General features: G+C 44.5%; 1 protein-coding gene across 2 annotated transcripts in view; it reads right to left on the bottom strand.

Moving 5' to 3' along the window:
• Positions 1–14,255, bottom strand: part of LOC137436938 (transmembrane protein 151B-like) — a 62,583-nt gene extending 48,328 nt beyond the window's left edge. For both annotated transcript variants that reach the window (XM_068131177.2, XM_078787066.1), the window contains exons 1-2: positions 14,151–14,255; positions 13,818–13,989 (exon numbers count right to left, since the gene is read on the bottom strand). In XM_068131177.2, coding sequence (XP_067987278.1) covers positions 13,818–13,892 — 75 coding nt within the window. In that variant the 5' untranslated portion in view covers positions 13,893–13,989; positions 14,151–14,255. The remainder of the gene's footprint in view (positions 1–13,817; positions 13,990–14,150) is intronic.
• Positions 14,256–16,992: the final 2,737 nt, after the last annotated feature.

Here is a 16,992-nt window from a genome sequence, read left to right as displayed (position 1 = left end):
AAATATTTCAATGAACTATGCGCAAACGCCTTGTAGGCCATGAAAAGTTCAGATTTACCAAGGAAGGACTTGGTATGTCGGAAGATGCCCACCGAGTTGTCTGCGGCTGGCTTTGGACAGATGCTTTACCCATGGGAGGTTATCACTGATGGTGAGGCCCATAAGCTCAAGAGACTTATGACAACCTCTTCCAGTGATAGACAGCCTCTTCCTCTTCCAGTGGAAGAGACAACCTCTTCCAGTGGTTGATTGTGGTTGTGATTGATTGATCGTATACACTCAGCAGTGGGCATGGGTGTAAGGTCAGAGAAAGTGAGAGACAGAGAGAGAGAGAGAGAGAGAGACAGAGAGAGAGAGAGAGAGAGAGAGAGAGAGAGAGAGAGATTTTATGGTCAACTTTTAACATTTATGTGACCAAAATATTTTATTAATGTTTTACATGATACACCACACTCATATTATATACTAACTGTTAAACTGTGACAAACAGAATACCAACAAGAGACTTTACACAAGAGGTGAATATGGTTCAAGCCAAAAAGAGCTGAGGCTTGATTAATTAATTTATTATGTGTGAGTGTGTGTGTGTGTGTGTGTGTGTGTGTGTGTGTGTGTGTGTGTGTGTGTGTGTGTGTGTGTGTGTGTGTGTGTGTGTGTGAGAGAGTGAGAGAGTGAGAGAGTGAGATGGGTTGGGTCAATGAGCTTTGGAGGCAGACAGAGTTAAAGACGTCTTAGTAAGAGTCTACAGTGAAGGCATCTAAGGAGAGAAGCAGATACCAAAGATAAAATATATACACATATATACATGTGCATATGTACAGTCACGTGAAAAAGTAAGTACACCCCATGTAAAGTTGACTTTTTCAACATACAGCTATTTGATCTTCATTTCAACAATCTTGACGGATAAAGGTGATATAATATAACAAATATCATGAAACATTTACATTTTGTCGTCCATTGTATAATTTAAATAAACATAAATGCAAATTTCGCATGTGGAAAAAGTAAGTACACCCTTGGCTCTAATAAGTGGTATTGCCCCCTTTGGCAGAAACAACCTCAAGTCGGCGTTTCTTATAACTGTCTACCAGTCTCTGACATCGACTGGGAGAAATTTTTGCCCACTCCTCCATGCAGAATTCTTTCAGCTGTGCGATGTTTGAGGGGTTTCTTGCATGCACAGCTCGTTTCAAATCCCCCCCACAACATCTCGATTGGATTTAGATCCAGGCTTTGACTTGGCCATTCCAGAACCCTCCATTTCGTTCTTTTCAGCCATTCCTTGGTCGATTTACTGGTATGTTTAGGGTCGTTGTCATGTTGCAAGGTTCACCTTCGGTTGAGCTTCAACTTTCCGACAGATGGCCTCACATTATCCTCAAGCACCCTCTGTTACAATGAAGAATTCAAAGTGGATTCGATGATGGTGAGCTGCCCAGGCCCTGATGCAGCAAAGCTGCCCCAAACCATAATATTTCCACCACCATGCTTTACAGTTGGTATCAGGTTCTTGTGGTCAAATGCTGTCTTTGGTTTTCGCCAAACATGTCTTCTGGTACTGTGGCCAAATAGCTCTACCTTTGACTCATCTGTCCAGAGCACATTGTTCCAGAAGTGCTGGTCTTTGCTGAGGTGTTCATTGGCAAACTTTAGTCTTGCTCTGATGTTCTTTCTGGACAGCAAAGGTTTCCTCCCGGCACACCTCCCATGTAGATCAAATTTGGGCAGCCTCTTTCTCATTGTAGACTCGTGCACTTTGACATCAACAGTGGCAAGAGCTACCTGTAGGTCCCGTGATGACATTCTGGGGTTCTTCGAGACTTCTTTCAGCATCTTGCGGTCTGCTCTCGGGCTGAACTTGCTGGGGCGGCCTGGCCTGAACAAGTTGGCAGTTGTTTGGAATCTTCTCCACTTGTAGATGATCTTCCGGACATTCGAATGATTGATTTCAAATTGTTTGGAGATCTTTTTAAATCCCTTCCCAGACTCGTAGGCATCTATAACCTTCTTTCTGAAGGCCTCAGAGAGCTCTTTTGATCTAGGCATGGTGACGCCGCACACTTCAACAACAAAGAGCAAACCAAACTAAATGTCTGAGGTTTAAATAAGACAGATTCCTCCAAGATCCTCTCTAACGATGTTTTAATCATTTCCACCTGAGCTGGTGCACCTGATTCTAATTTTAGGTATTTGAAGTAGTGATAAATGTAGGGGTGTACTTACTTTTTCCACATGTGAAATTTGCATTTATGTTTATTTAAATTATACAATGGACTACAAAATGTAAATGTTTCATGATATTTGTTATATTATATCACCTTTATCTGTCAATATTGTTGAAATGAAGATCATATAGCTGTATGTTGAAATATGTTGAAAAAGTCAAAACATTACATGGGGTGTACTTACTTTTTCACGTGACTGTATATATATATGAAATATATATATATATATATTCATCGACGTACAATGGGGGGTTTATGCCCCGTTCCCCCCACAAACACCGTTTCCACTGAGGCCGCCGACCACGTCTGAACTCGTGGTTGACGGATTGCTAGGCAACTCCAGCCACCGAGCCCGCAGCTGCGCATGGAAGGGTTAGCGGTCACAACCCGAATACCTTCGGACACACGCAGCAGTGAGGACGGGGACTGAACCCCGCACAAGTCACACTTATTCGTGATGCGCGAGCGGCTGTGCGTCGCGTGACCTGTGCCGTTACACTTTCGGACCCGATGGAGCAGTTTTAATTCGGGTGATGCTAGGTCAATGGATGGAAAATGACAACAACGGCCAGGTTGGAAGTACCAAACACTGTATTTATTTACAGGTATGTATAGAACACAGACAAAGCAAAGAATCTTAACAGCCGTACCTATGTACCCAGACAAGGGCCCTCATTCGTTCGGGGAAGGGGGGAAGAGGGGGGAAGCGCGGCCGCTTCGTGTAAATTGCCCAGACGGGCTCGGTCGTGCAGCTCGCCTGGATGGGCTCGATCGTGCAGCTCGCCCGGATGGGCTTGGTCGTGAAGCTCACCCGGATGGGCTTGGTCATGCAGCTTGTGCGAATGGGCTTGGTGGACGACAGCCTCAGGAATCGCTCCAACCCAAGGCGCCAACAGCCGGAGACGATCGCGGCAGGGACGACGTGGTTAAGAGGACCCAGGAGCAGGAACCAGAAAGCGCAGGAACCAGAGGACCGATCAAGATAGCAGGAGCCCAGCGAGAGAGAGAGAGAATGTGTTATGGCTTATGGGCCGGGTTTTTATAACACCCCAACCCCTTCCTGAATGTTCCATAGGTCTCAATTGGCTGCCGGTTGTCACGTGACATGATAGCTCCTCATTGGCCACCCTCGGCCACTCCCCCATGCCTTCCCTTTAGCTCCCATTGGTTGCTCGCTGCTCCTCCTCCCAGGAATGTCCCGTTCCTCCTTCGGGGAAGGTTTTATTCCTCCTTCAGACCTGCAGGGCCTAGTCTAATCCCATGACGAGGCACTTTAGGCTTCAACGAGGCCGACAGTCATCCTGCCTGACTCAACGCATTATTTGTTTTCTTTCTAAACACTGGAAAGGGCCTATGCTTTACATTTAATAATAAATAACTAACTATAGGAGCTACATGTTGCGGTGTAACTAACTATAGGGAGGTTGCCTTTATTCGCAAAACCGCAACAATATATTTTTTCCCCCCACACTCGCCCCACTCAGGAATTTATTCCTGTTCATTAAATTGCTCGACGAGTTCATCTCGATGCACTTGCACAAACACATGCATATACACACCCAGTGGTTAGATCAGTTATCACTAATACCATGAACAAATTACAAACTCCTGCCACTTTTGATCCAAATACCAGGCTTGTCTAGCTAGTTCATGAAGACTTGGGTCTAGAAACTTTCCTTGACCGACTCCACCAGAAGGTGAGACTTATTGAAGTTGTTAAAGAAGTCGTAGTTGTAGTATTTGTAGTAAGATAGATCAGATTTCACATCAAAAAGCAGCAAACTTCAGCTGCCACCAGAAACAAATTTATGGCTTTGCAGAATGATTCCTAATGCAGCAGCAAGCAGAATGCAGGTTACTCAAAAGTCTAACAGAACACCCAATACACCCACAACCTTCCCTCATTATCCACACATTAAAACAAGACACCATCTACTAAATTCCCTGACGACATGCCATGTCGTCAGCTTCCATGACAACCATTGCCATATAAACAAACCTAGGTAGATTTTCCCTCTTGATGCAAAAACGAGACAATTCAGCTTCCTAATCCACACATATATATATATATATACCCATTGATTGACCTGATCGGCCATTTGTCATCGATGACCTATGATCACATGACCTGTTAACAAAAACAAGCTTGTCTGGTACTCTTACCAGCACTGACAAAGAAAGTGAGAAATTGCATTTCAACTGTACCACGTGGTACAATTCCAATACCATTGAGAAATCCGCTCCTGAATGAGAACATAGAACGAAAATAGAACTTTATTAAACTGTCGGGAGAAAAAAAAAACCTAAATGAAGAACAAACAGATGGAAGATTGATATTAAAATGTACAAAAGATTCATATAAAAATCCCTCTTTTACATAATTAAATCAATTGAAAAGCTCATATGTATAAAGGTGTGGGCCCACATATAAACAATAATCTCACCAGTTGTCCGGAGAACAAACACCTCGGACAATTGGGAAAAATTTTAACCTGTTTAAATCCATGGGCCTTTTTGAACATCAACATTTAAAAAACTTTTACTCCTCTAGAAATTCTTTGTTCACATGCAGCACAAGCCTTGACCTCCCCCCCCCTCACTCACCTCATCCCCACTCTCTCCTCATCCCCACTCTCTCCTCTTCCCCACTCTCTCCTCTTCCCCACTCTCTCCTCTTCCCCACTCTCTCCTCTTCCCCACTCTCTCCTCTTCCCCACTCTCTCCTCTTCCCCACTCTCTCCTCTTCCCCACTCTCTCACTCCCTCACTCTCCTCTTCCCCAATCTACTCTCTTCCCCAATCTACGATCTTCCCCACTCTCTCCTCTTCCCCACTCTCTCCTCTTCCCCACTCTCTCCTCTTCCCCACTCTCTCCTCTTCCCCACTCTCTCCTCTTCCCCACTCTCTCCTCATCCCCACTCTCTCCTCTTCCCCAATCTACGATCTTCCCCACTCTCTCCTCTTCCCCACTCTCTCCTCTTCCCCACTCTCTCCTCTTCCCCACTCTCTCCTCTTCCCCACTCTCTCCTCTTCCCCACTCTCTCCTCTTCCCCACTCTCTCCTCTTCCCCACTCTCTCCTCTTCCCCACTCTCGCCTCTTCCCCACTCTCGCCTCTTCCCCACTCTCTCCTCTTCCCCACTCTCTCCTCTTCCCCACTCTCTCCTCATCCCCACTCTCTCCTCATCCCCACTCTCTCCTCTTCCCCACTCTCTCCTCTTCCCCACTCTCTCCTCTTCCCCACTCTCTCCTCTTCCCCACTCTCTCCGCTTCCCCACTCTCTCCTCTTCCCCACTCTCTCCTCTTCCCCACTCTCTCCTCTTCCCCACTCTCTCCTCTTCCCCACTTTCTCCTCTTCCCCACTCTCTCCTCATCCCCACTCTCTCCTCTTCCCCACTCTCTCCTCCCTCCCCCCACTCTCTCCTCTTCCCCACTCTCTCCTCTTCCCCACTCTCTCCTCTTCCCCACTCTCTCCTCTTCCCCACTCTCTCCTCCCTCCCCCCACTCTCTCCTCTTCCCCCCACTCTCTCCTCTTTCCCACTCTCTCCTCTTCCCCACTCTCTCCTCTTCCCCACTCTCTCCTCTTCCCCACTTTCTCCTCTTCCCCACTCTCTCCTCATCCCCACTCTCTCCTCTTCCCCACTCTCTCCTCCCTCCCCCCACTCTCTCCTCTTCCCCACTCTCTCCTCTTCCCCACTCTCTCCTCCCTCCCCCCACTCTCTCCTCTTCCCCACTCTCTCCACTTCCCCACTCTCTCCTCTTCCCCACTCTCTCCTCTTCCCCACTCTCTCCTCTTCCCCACTCTCTCCTCTTCCCCACTCTCTCCTCCCTCCCCCCACTCTCTCCTCTTCCCCACTCTCTCCTCTTCCCCACTCTCTCCTCTTCCCCACTCTCTCCTCTTCCCCACTTTCTCCTCTTCCCCACTCTCTCCTCTTCCCCACTCTCTCCTCATCCCCACTCTCTCCTCCCTCCCCCCACTCTCTCCTCTTCCCCACTCTCTCCTCCCTCCCCCCACTCTCTCCTCTTCCCCACTCTCTCCACTTCCCCACTCTCCTCCCCACCCACTCTCCACTTCCCCACTCTCCTCCCTCACCTACTCTCCACTTCCCCACTCTCCTCCCTCACCCACTATCCTCTTCCCCATTCTCCTATCACTCCCACACTTTCCTCCCCTCACTCCCCTCTATATATGTCAGCGTCTATCCTTTTTAAATGGCTTTAATTTCCTTTTCATTTTTTTTTTTCGTTTTCAATATTCAGTTCTTGCTTTTATTTGATATTTGCTTCATTGGTGGAGGGCTTGGCTGTGCCACGGAAGCAGCGCCCTCTGCTGGTTAGAGCAGGAATTTGTATTTTGTTAATGGTGCCGGCGATGGCTCGGCTACTCTTCAGAAAGGACACCATGGGATATTTAGCATCCACCAACGAATGCTGGCAGACGGACCACTTGTTTAACGCCCATTCGATGGACGGCACACATATTGATGAATCACCCTGCCTGTGAAACTCCGGGTGATACCTTACAGCTGGATAGGGATTAACACCCAGGCAAGACCGATTAGATGAGTGGGCGTACCTCTAGGCCATCCTGTCAGACCACTCCTCCAGATAAATCAATGCAAATGATTGTCTGGTTTTCAGTGGTTCTCAACCCGTGGGCCGCATGCGGCCCAATCAGGACACTGTTAACATATTGTTTGAAAAAAAAGTAAAGAACTTTTCTTTCTTTTTTCTGATCCACAAATTCTGTGGCACCATAACCAATGAGCATGCTCTAGCAGCCCGATTAATTTTAACAGTTAATATACTTGGACTGAGTTTGCTAATTACCCTGTGCACGTGAAACGAAAAGTGGGGTTAAGCAATTTGTTAATATCGGTCTGTCCGTCTGTCCGTCTGTCCATCTGTCTTATCATTTTATGATTGTAAATTTATGATCGAGAACTTGTTCGAATTGAATGTTATATTTTGTAAACATATCGGAACATGAAGAGGAAGACAAGGCTGGCGTTTTACTGTACCTTGGCTCAGAATTCTTCCCAACCACACATGTGCGGAAAGGAGTGAGATAATATTTTTACTCTTTCTGTCCGCCCGGCAGGAAAACTAAATTGAAAATCATTTCAAACGAAAACCGACTGCTTTTAAGGATGTTACAAATGACACAAACAGGTACGAAGAACTAATGTAACATGTTAACTTGTGTGATGTAATAGACGCTGGGTAAAACGGTGGTAAAACCCAGAATTAATTAATTTATATGCCTTTAAACCTCTTTAAACCTTTATTTAAATTGAATTATAAAATTTAAGACTGTAGAACGCAAATCACTTTCATCATACTCCTAAGAACCATGAAATAAATTGATATTTAACAATAGAGGGCACGGCACATGCATCGGGGTGAAGAAGAGGCCGCTAATATGGCTGTGTACCGATCGATAGAACCTCCATTTCCTAAATTGCGACACAAAGTCTTCTTGTGACTGCATAAAGATGGTGGGTGTACAAGACTGCTTCAGCAACGCTAAGCTTCCAGATTTTTAAGCGATCTTTAAAATAAGCATTTTATTAAAGTTGAAGTGCAGGAGGGCCTTGCCTTTCCGTGCATTTCCCCTTCATGGATTCGCTCGATCACAATTAAATTATTGAGGCAAGGTTTGGGGATTGCGGTCAATGTGCTCGAATAATCGTGGGTTGGCGAACTATTTTCCACATTTATTCACCTAATTAACATAGGCCGTCAACACAATAACCCCCAACACAGTCATCACCAACATCTCCATCAAGTTGTCTTCATCGTCACCATCATCAACATCACCATCGCATTATTGGATCAGGTTTATCATCGTTATTATTGAAAGTAATTTTCATGATCTTAATAACTCAAGAAAATAATACTTTATTTTATGTTCTTAATACAGGAAAATAATACTTTATTTTATGTTCTTAATACAGGAAAATAATACTTTATTTTATGTTCTTAATACAGGAAAATAATACTTTATTTTATGTTCTTAATAACTCAAGAAAATAAACTTTATTTTATGTTCTTAATAACTCAAGAAAATAATACTTTATTTTATGTTCTTAATAACTCAAGAAAATAATACTTTATTTTATGTTCTTAATACAGGAAAATAATACTTTATTTTATGTTCTTAATACAGGAAAATAATACTTTATTTTATGTTCCTAATCACTCTTTTGTTCACGAAAGTTAATAGCACAAAAACAAGGCACAAACAAGTTAATTAAGGGTACAGTTTGGCCAAATTTTAACGTTGAAGTCCCAAATTATATTTTCCCCATTACGCCTGAAGTTTGAGGATTTGCGATTCACTGAGATTATCAAGAACGCAACTCCCGCAGAATTCAAGACCACTTGTATATACCTGAACACTGCACGAAATATCGTGTTCTATGAACACTCCAGTTACTTCCGCCGCAAAAGGTGGATGGAGGTGATGTTTCGCCTCTCCCTGCCCTCCCCCTGTCTGACTGCTGTCTGTTTGTTTGTGAACTGGATATCTCAAAACGTTGTGGTCAGATTCGGACGAAATTTGGGGAACAGTTTGGGTATGTGTCGAGGACAAATTGATTATACTTTGGTGAAGATCCAGATGTGGATCTGACCACTAGAATTTTAAAGTGATTTGTCACCATCAAAGGAAAGGGCCAGAAATGATATATAGCATTATATCTCAAAAAGTTGCGGACGGATTCAAATGAAACTTGGTGGAGAGGCGTGTGTGTGTGACAAGGAAGAATTGATTCAATTTTGGTAAAGATTCAAATCCAGATCTGAGAATTTTTTCAGTGATTCTCCATCATCGAGAGATAGAGCCAAAAATTATATTGTCGTGTGACTGCTCTCAGTTTACACCGGGAGAGTCATGGAAGGCAATCGAGCGTTACTCCGAAGCGATGATCAAACAGCGGATTTTATTATATGCGGGAGGAAGAAAGAGAAAGGGGAGGGATGAAGGGTCTTACCCTTCCTTACCTGTCGATCCCACTGGCAGTCCCAAAGCCTGCAAAGAAAATAAACTCGAACAAAGACGGGAATTAGAATGTACAAAAAATAACAGGTTTATTTGTCGGAAGGCCGGTAACAAGGAAAATGCACGATAAAATAACTAAATTTCCTATATTGGGACGTCCCCGCACCAGAATCGAAAAACAGAACAAAGGGATATATAAAAACGAAAATAATGGTGCGATTTAATAGGCACTTAGCTCAAATTGGCTGAAGTATCTTGTCAGGAATAGTCGGCCCCAAACTCGCCGTCCGGACGCGGCTCCGTGCTTGGCGGGAAGAAAGGCCACAGTCCGCTTCGTTCACCAGGCCGCGCCTATCGGCGCGGAGCAGGCCGCGCGGTCCGTCTGGAACGGCAGGTGCGCAGCTTGCTTTCCAACTGCGTCGGCAAAACACCAGCTCTTCTGCCTCGTCCTGACCACCACTGGCAAGATCTCGGAACACGACCGCCGTGATGAAGCCCAATGGAGAGAGATATGTCAGCGCACAGCCGCCTCCCATCAAAGTCCGGAACCAAGAGAGGGGAAATGTCTGCCGACAATTGTTTTTATAATCCCGGCTCTGACGTCATCCTCCTCCAATCCCTGAGCGCCTCATGCTCCAGGCCCAGCACTCCACCAATCAACACGCAATCCCCTTTCAATCAAAACCTCCCGCCCAATCACGGCCCTTCTGGGCGTGGCTCTCAGCCTGCTTGTCTTTGTGGCGATGCAGCCACCGCTGTGCAATAGGCAGTGTTCATAACTGGCCTCCTATTGGTTTTTATTGTCCATTAATTGCAACTATTGGGCGATTTAGATGACGTGTCTGTGCTGTGCCATAAGGGACAAAGGAATAGCTACAGAGGTATGATATACAAGGGATACTCAACATAATCCCTACAACTAGTTAACACCAGGGCCATCCTCGTATGACCACGAAGTCACAACCTTAACCCGACATCCGGGCTAAACAAATACTTATTACATGGGGTGATTCTTCCCGACATTCGGAGCACCTACATATACATTCTACCTGGTCCTAAGGTAATCAATTACCCCTCACAAATGTAACAATATAAAACACGATATCTCAAAATGTTATGGACAGATTCGAACGAAACTTCGTGGACAGGTTGGGTGTGTGACAAGGAAGAATCAATTCGATTTTGGTGAAGATCCGGTTACGCGCATTTTTACCTCCGCCACCAAAATATGTAGATGGAGTTTATGTTTTCACCCCTGTCTGTCTTTGAACAAGATATCTCAAAAAGTTGTGGACGGACACGGATTAAATTTGGCAGAGAGGTAGGGTATGTGACATGGATGAAATGATTACATTTGGTGAAGATGTGATATGCGACGTCCTCCTAGAACGTAAACACGACACCGGAAACAAGCAAGATTTCCCCCACTTTGATGTGTGATATCCTCCTAGAACGTCATCACGGCCCCTGAACAAGCAATATTTCCCCCACTGTGAGATGTGACATCCTCCTAGAACGTAATCACATGCACTGAACAAGCAATATTTCCCCACTGTGATGTGTGATATCCTCCTAGAATATAGTCTTCACCGCTCAACAAGCACCATTTCCCCCACTGTGAGATGTGACATCCTGCTAGAATGTAATCATGACCCCTGAACAAGCAACATTTCCGCCACTGTGAGATGTGATATCCTCCTAGAACGTAATCACAAGCCCTGAACGAGCAATATTTCCCCCACTGTGATGTGTGATATCCTCCTAGAACATAGTCTTGACCACTCAACAAGCACCATTTCCTCCACTGTGAGATGTGACTTCCTCCTAGAACGTAATCACGACTCCTGAACAAGCAACATTTCCCCCACTGTGAGATGTGACATCCTCCTAGAACGTAATCACATGCCCTGAACGAGCAATATTTTCCCCACTGTGATGTGCGATATCCTCCTAGAACGTAGACGTGACCGCTCAACAAGCAACATTCCCCTACTGTGAGATGTGACATTCTCCTAAATGTAATCACAACCCCTGAACAAGGAACATTTCCCCCACGGTGAGATGTTACATCCTCCTAGAACGTAATGATGGCCCTGACCAAGAAACATTTCCACCATGGTGAGACGTGATATCCTCCTTGAATGTAGTCAGGACCCTGAAAAAGCAACATTTCCCCCACTGTGAGATGTGACATCCTCCTAGAACGTAATCACAACCCCTGAACTACTAACATTTACCCCACGGTGAGATGTGATGTCCTCCTAGAACGCAGTCACGACACCTGAACTAGCAACATTTACCCCACGGTGAGATGTTACATCCTCCTCAAACCTAATCATGGCCCTGAGCAAGAAACATTTTCCCCACAGTGAGATGCGACGTCCTTCTGGAACATAATCATGACCCCTGAACAAGCAACATTACCCCCACTGAGATGTGACGTCCTCCTAGAACGCAGTCACAACCCCTGAACAAGCAACATCTACACCACAGTGAAATGTGATGTCCTAGAATGTAATCTCAACCCCTGAACAAGCAACATTTCCCCACTTTTAGATGTGACATCCTCCTAGAATGTAATCACGAACACTGAACGAGCAACATTTCCCCACTTTGAGATGTGACATCCTCCTAGAATGTAATCACAACCCCTGAACAACCAACATTTCCCCCACTGTGAGATGTGATGTCCTCCTAGAATGTAATCACGACCCCTGAACAAGCAACATTTCCCCCACTGTGAGATGTGACATCCTCCTAGAATGTAATCACAACCCCTGAACAAGCAACATTTCCCTACTTTTAGATGTGACATCCTCCTCGAATGTAATCACAACCCCTGAACTAGCAACATTTCCCCCACTGTGAGATGTGACATCCTCCTAGAATGTAATCACAACCCCTGAACAAGCAACATTTCCCCCACTGTGAGATGTGACATCCTCCTCGAATGTAATCACAACCCCTGAACTAGCAACATTTCCCCCACTGTGAGATGTGACATCCTCCTAGAATGTAATCACGACCCCTGAACAAGCAACATTTCCCCCACTGTGAGATGTGACATCCTCCTAGAATGTAATCACAACCCCTGAACAAGCAACATTTCCCTACTTTTAGATGTGACATCCTCCTCGAATGTAATCACAACCCCTGAACTAGCAACATTTCCCCCACTGTGAGATGTGACATCCTCCTAGAATGTAATCACAACCCCTGAACAAGCAACATTTCCCTACTTTTAGATGTGACATCCTCCTCGAATGTAATCACAACCCCTGAACTAGCAACATTTCCCCCACTGTGAGATGTGACATCCTCCAAGAATGTAATCACAACCCCTGAACTAGCAACATTTCCCCCATGGTGAGATGTGATGTCCTCCGAGAACGTAATCACAACCCCTGAACAAGCAACATTTCCCCACTTTGAGATGTGATGTCCTCCTAGAACGCAGTCACAACCCCTAAACTAGCAACATTTACCCCACGGTGAGATGTGATGTCCTCCTAGAATGCAGTCACAACCCCTGAACTAGCAACATTTACCCCACGGTGAGATTTGATGTCCTCCTAGAACGCAGTCACAACCCCTGAACTAGCAACATTTACCCCACGGTGAGATGTGATGTCCTCCTAGAACGCAGTCACAACCCCTGAACTAGCAACATTTACCCCACGGTGAGATGTGATGTCCTCCTAGAACGCAGTCACGACCCCTGAACAAGCAACATTTCTCCCACTGCGAGACAAAAAAACGGAAAAAATCGTAAGTTAACATCACAAGAACTCAATGCAACTGCTCCTTACAGACAGGAACGGCAGGAACGGTGTTGATGTGAACTGGTGTAACTCCATGTGACCGACCTGCCTCAATTTTGAGTGGTGGTCCATCGTAACGATCAGTGGAGTCCTCGACATCCACCCTTCGGGTTTGTGAAAAATGTACATAAACTTCTTCATTCTTCACCTTTTTCACTCCAGAGATGAAGATCTAAAATGTCAGCCAATTGGAAGAACGAGGAAGTGGCATTGCGGAGAGACCAGACACAAACAGGTAACGGGAAATTGGAGGTGTTATGTATTGAGGGCATAAAATTGAATCTAGGGCTAGCTCTTGGAAGTTTTTACACCAATTCCGCTTTGTCAATTCACCGAGCTGATCTTCCATGTCTCTAAAGCACTACAAGGGACCAAGAGGAGGATGCGCAAGGTGAATGCTGGACAGACCGAGCTGAGAGAAGAAAACACCCTTGGAGGATCTGAGGATGAAAGACAGAGAGAGAGGAAGCGGACCGGGAAAGATGGAGAAAGAGGAAGCCATGAAGGACTTGCCCTGAGACAGAACACCAAGCAGAAGAAGAAAAATAGCAGTCGACGTGTTCGTGACCTGTGAAGATCATTACTTAACGTCTAGACCTAACCATATACCTGCCCTTCCTCCCTCCACATTCACACCCCCCCCTGTGTAATTTGTATTGTGTTGCATCCGTCCTGTGCTCGTCCACCTGTGCTGGAACTCGAAGCATACGCCCAGCGAGAGCACAGTATACCGGTCGTACATCACTCGGGTCCGTGCGCTACCCTCACCTCCTCTCGTGCGTCGGGCTCCTCCTGCACGTTCTCCTGCATCCCCGCCGAAGACGGAGACATGCCGCCGCTCATGCCCGGAGCCCTCTCTTTGCCCTCGGCGTTTGTGCCGCAGGAGCGCTCAGCCCACTGGTCGCGCCATCGCTGCCTCGCCCGGGACGACGGTAGGTGCCTGGGAGGTGGCTGGGAGGTGGCGGCGGGTGTGACGGGGGAGGAGGTTTGTGTGCGGCACGTAAGATTCCCGTGGGACGTACGAACGAACGCCGAGATCGGGAGGGAAGACAAAAGGCGTCTTTCGGATTCTTCGTGGTCCGTCTTGAATGAGAAACCTACCGTCAGATTTCACGTCTTTCATCACCTGACCGGTGTGCTGCCGACGTGCTCCTCGCGCTGTCACGATCACGTGTTTCGCGCGCAATTGCAGCGTCGACCCTCCGGTCCACTCGATCATCAACGATGAAAATGTAACAAAAGAGTATACATTTGGTGTTATGTAGAACATCATTCAGCTGGACAAATTTGTCATGAAATAAATTATATTCCTTCATAAAATGTACAGTATCCATAAACTAGAGACAAATGATACGCTATATGATATATCTGATCAACCTTGAATCAATCAGACATACACAATACACATACACAATACACATACATATACTGATATATACTACTGATATACTGATATACTGATATACATATACACATACATATACTGATATACATATACATATACATATACACATACATATACTGATATACATATACACATACATATACAGATATACTGATATACATATACACATACATATACTGATATACTGATATACTGATATATTGATATACTGATATACTGATATACATATACACATACATATACTGATATACATATACATATACATATACACATACATATACTGATATACTGATATACATATACACATACACAATACACATACATATACTGATATATACTACTGATATACTGATATACTGATATACTGATATACATATACATATACTGATATACATATACACATACATATACTGATATACATATACATATACCTATATACACCTGATATACATATACATATACACATACATATCCTGATATACTGATATATACTACTGATATACTGATATACATATACACATACATATACTGATATACATACACTGATATACATATACATATACATATACATATACATATACATACATTGATAATCTGGAGGATTGAATTAAATATAAAATGTCCTTCAACAATAAGTGGCACCAAATGTAGTCGGGATATGAAGGAAATGAGACTACGCGCAGATTCCCCGTCACTGTGACCTTGTGACGGTTGCTTATACCTATATACACCAAGAGGGAGCGAGTGGGGAAAAGGTAATTCGATGTCAATAAGATTGAGAGAGAGATGGATGGATGCATGGAAAAAGAAAGATAAAAAAGAACGAAGAGTCAACACATTCTCAACAGGGTGAACAAATCAATTTATGTATGAATGAATGCATGATCGAATGAATGATGTGAGAAGGAATTATCACATTTCCTTCCAGAATGATTAGTGTGAAACCCCGCTCCATACACCGTGCACCTGTGGGCAAATAGGTGGACAGCATGCTTGTCACCACATTCCAATGAATAGAGAGTGGGGATATGATGACAATGTGAAAACTGGGGATGTGATGACAATGTGAAGAGTGAGGATGTGGAAACAATGTGAAGAATGGGGATGTGATGACAATGTGAAGAATGGGGATGTGATGACAATGTGAAGAATTGGGATGTGATGACAATCTGAAGAGTGAGGATGTGGAAACAATGTGAAGAATGGGGATGTGATGACAATCTGAAGAATGGGGATGTGATGACGATGAATATAATGGGGATGTGATGTCAATGTGAAGAATGGGGATGTGATGACAATGTGAATAGTGGGAATGTGATGACAATTAATAGAATGGGGGTTGTGATGACAATGTGAAGAGTGGGGATGTGATGACAATGTGAAAAGTGAAGATGAGATGTCAATGTGAAGAATGGGGATGTGATGACAATGTGAAGAATGGGGATGTGATGACAATGAATAGAATGGGGATGTGATAATGTGAAGAGTGGGGATGTGATGACAATGAAGAGAATGGGTATGTGATGACAATGAATAGAATGGGTATGTGATGACATTGTGAAGAATGGGGATGTGATGCCAATCTGAAGAATGGGGATGTGATGACAATGTGAAGAGTGGGGATGTGATGACGATGGGGATATGATGACAATGAATAGAATGGGGCTGTGATGACAATGTGAAGAGTGGGGATGTGATGACAATGAATAGAATGGGTATGTGATGACAATGTGAAGAATGGGGATGTGATGGCAATGAATAGAATGGGTATGTGATGACAATGTGAAGAATGGGGATGTGATGGCAATGAATAGAATGGGGACGTGATAATGTGAAGAGTGGGGATGCGATGACAATGAATAGCATGGAGATGTGATGATAATGAATAGAATGGGGATGTGATGACAATGAATAGCATGGGGATATGATGATAATTAATGAATAGAATGGGGATGTGATGATAATGAATAGCATGGGGATGTGATGATAATGAATAGAATAGGGCTGTGATGACAATGTGAAGAGTGGGGATGTGATGACAATGTGAAAAGTGAAGATGAGATGGCAATGTGAAGAATGGGGATGTGATGACAATGTGAAGAATGGGGATGTGATGACAATGAATAGAATGGGTATGTGATGACAATGTGAAGAATGGGGATGTGATGGCAATGAATAGAATGGGTATGTGATGACAATGTGAAGAATGGGGATGTGATGGCAATGAATAGAATGGGGACGTGATAATGTGAAGAGTGAGGATGTGATGACGATGAATAGCATGGGGATGTGATGACAATGAATAGCATGGAATGTGATGATAATGAATAGAATGGGGATGTGATGACAATGAATAGCATGGGGATGTGATGACAATGAATAGCATGGGGATGTGATGATGATGAATAGCATGGGGATGTGATGACAATGAATAGCATGGGGATGTGATGACAATGAATAGCATGGGGATGTGATGACAATGAATAGCATGGGGATGTGATGACAATGAATAGCATGGGGATGTGATGACGATGAATA

Source organism: Myxine glutinosa, chromosome 11 (assembly GCF_964187855.1).
Source record: "Myxine glutinosa chromosome 11, kmMyxGlut1.1, whole genome shotgun sequence".
Taxonomy (NCBI): domain Eukaryota; kingdom Metazoa; phylum Chordata; class Myxini; order Myxiniformes; family Myxinidae; genus Myxine; species Myxine glutinosa.
The sequence above is the reverse complement of the archived record's forward strand: the minus strand, read 5'-3'. Positions and strand labels throughout refer to the sequence as shown.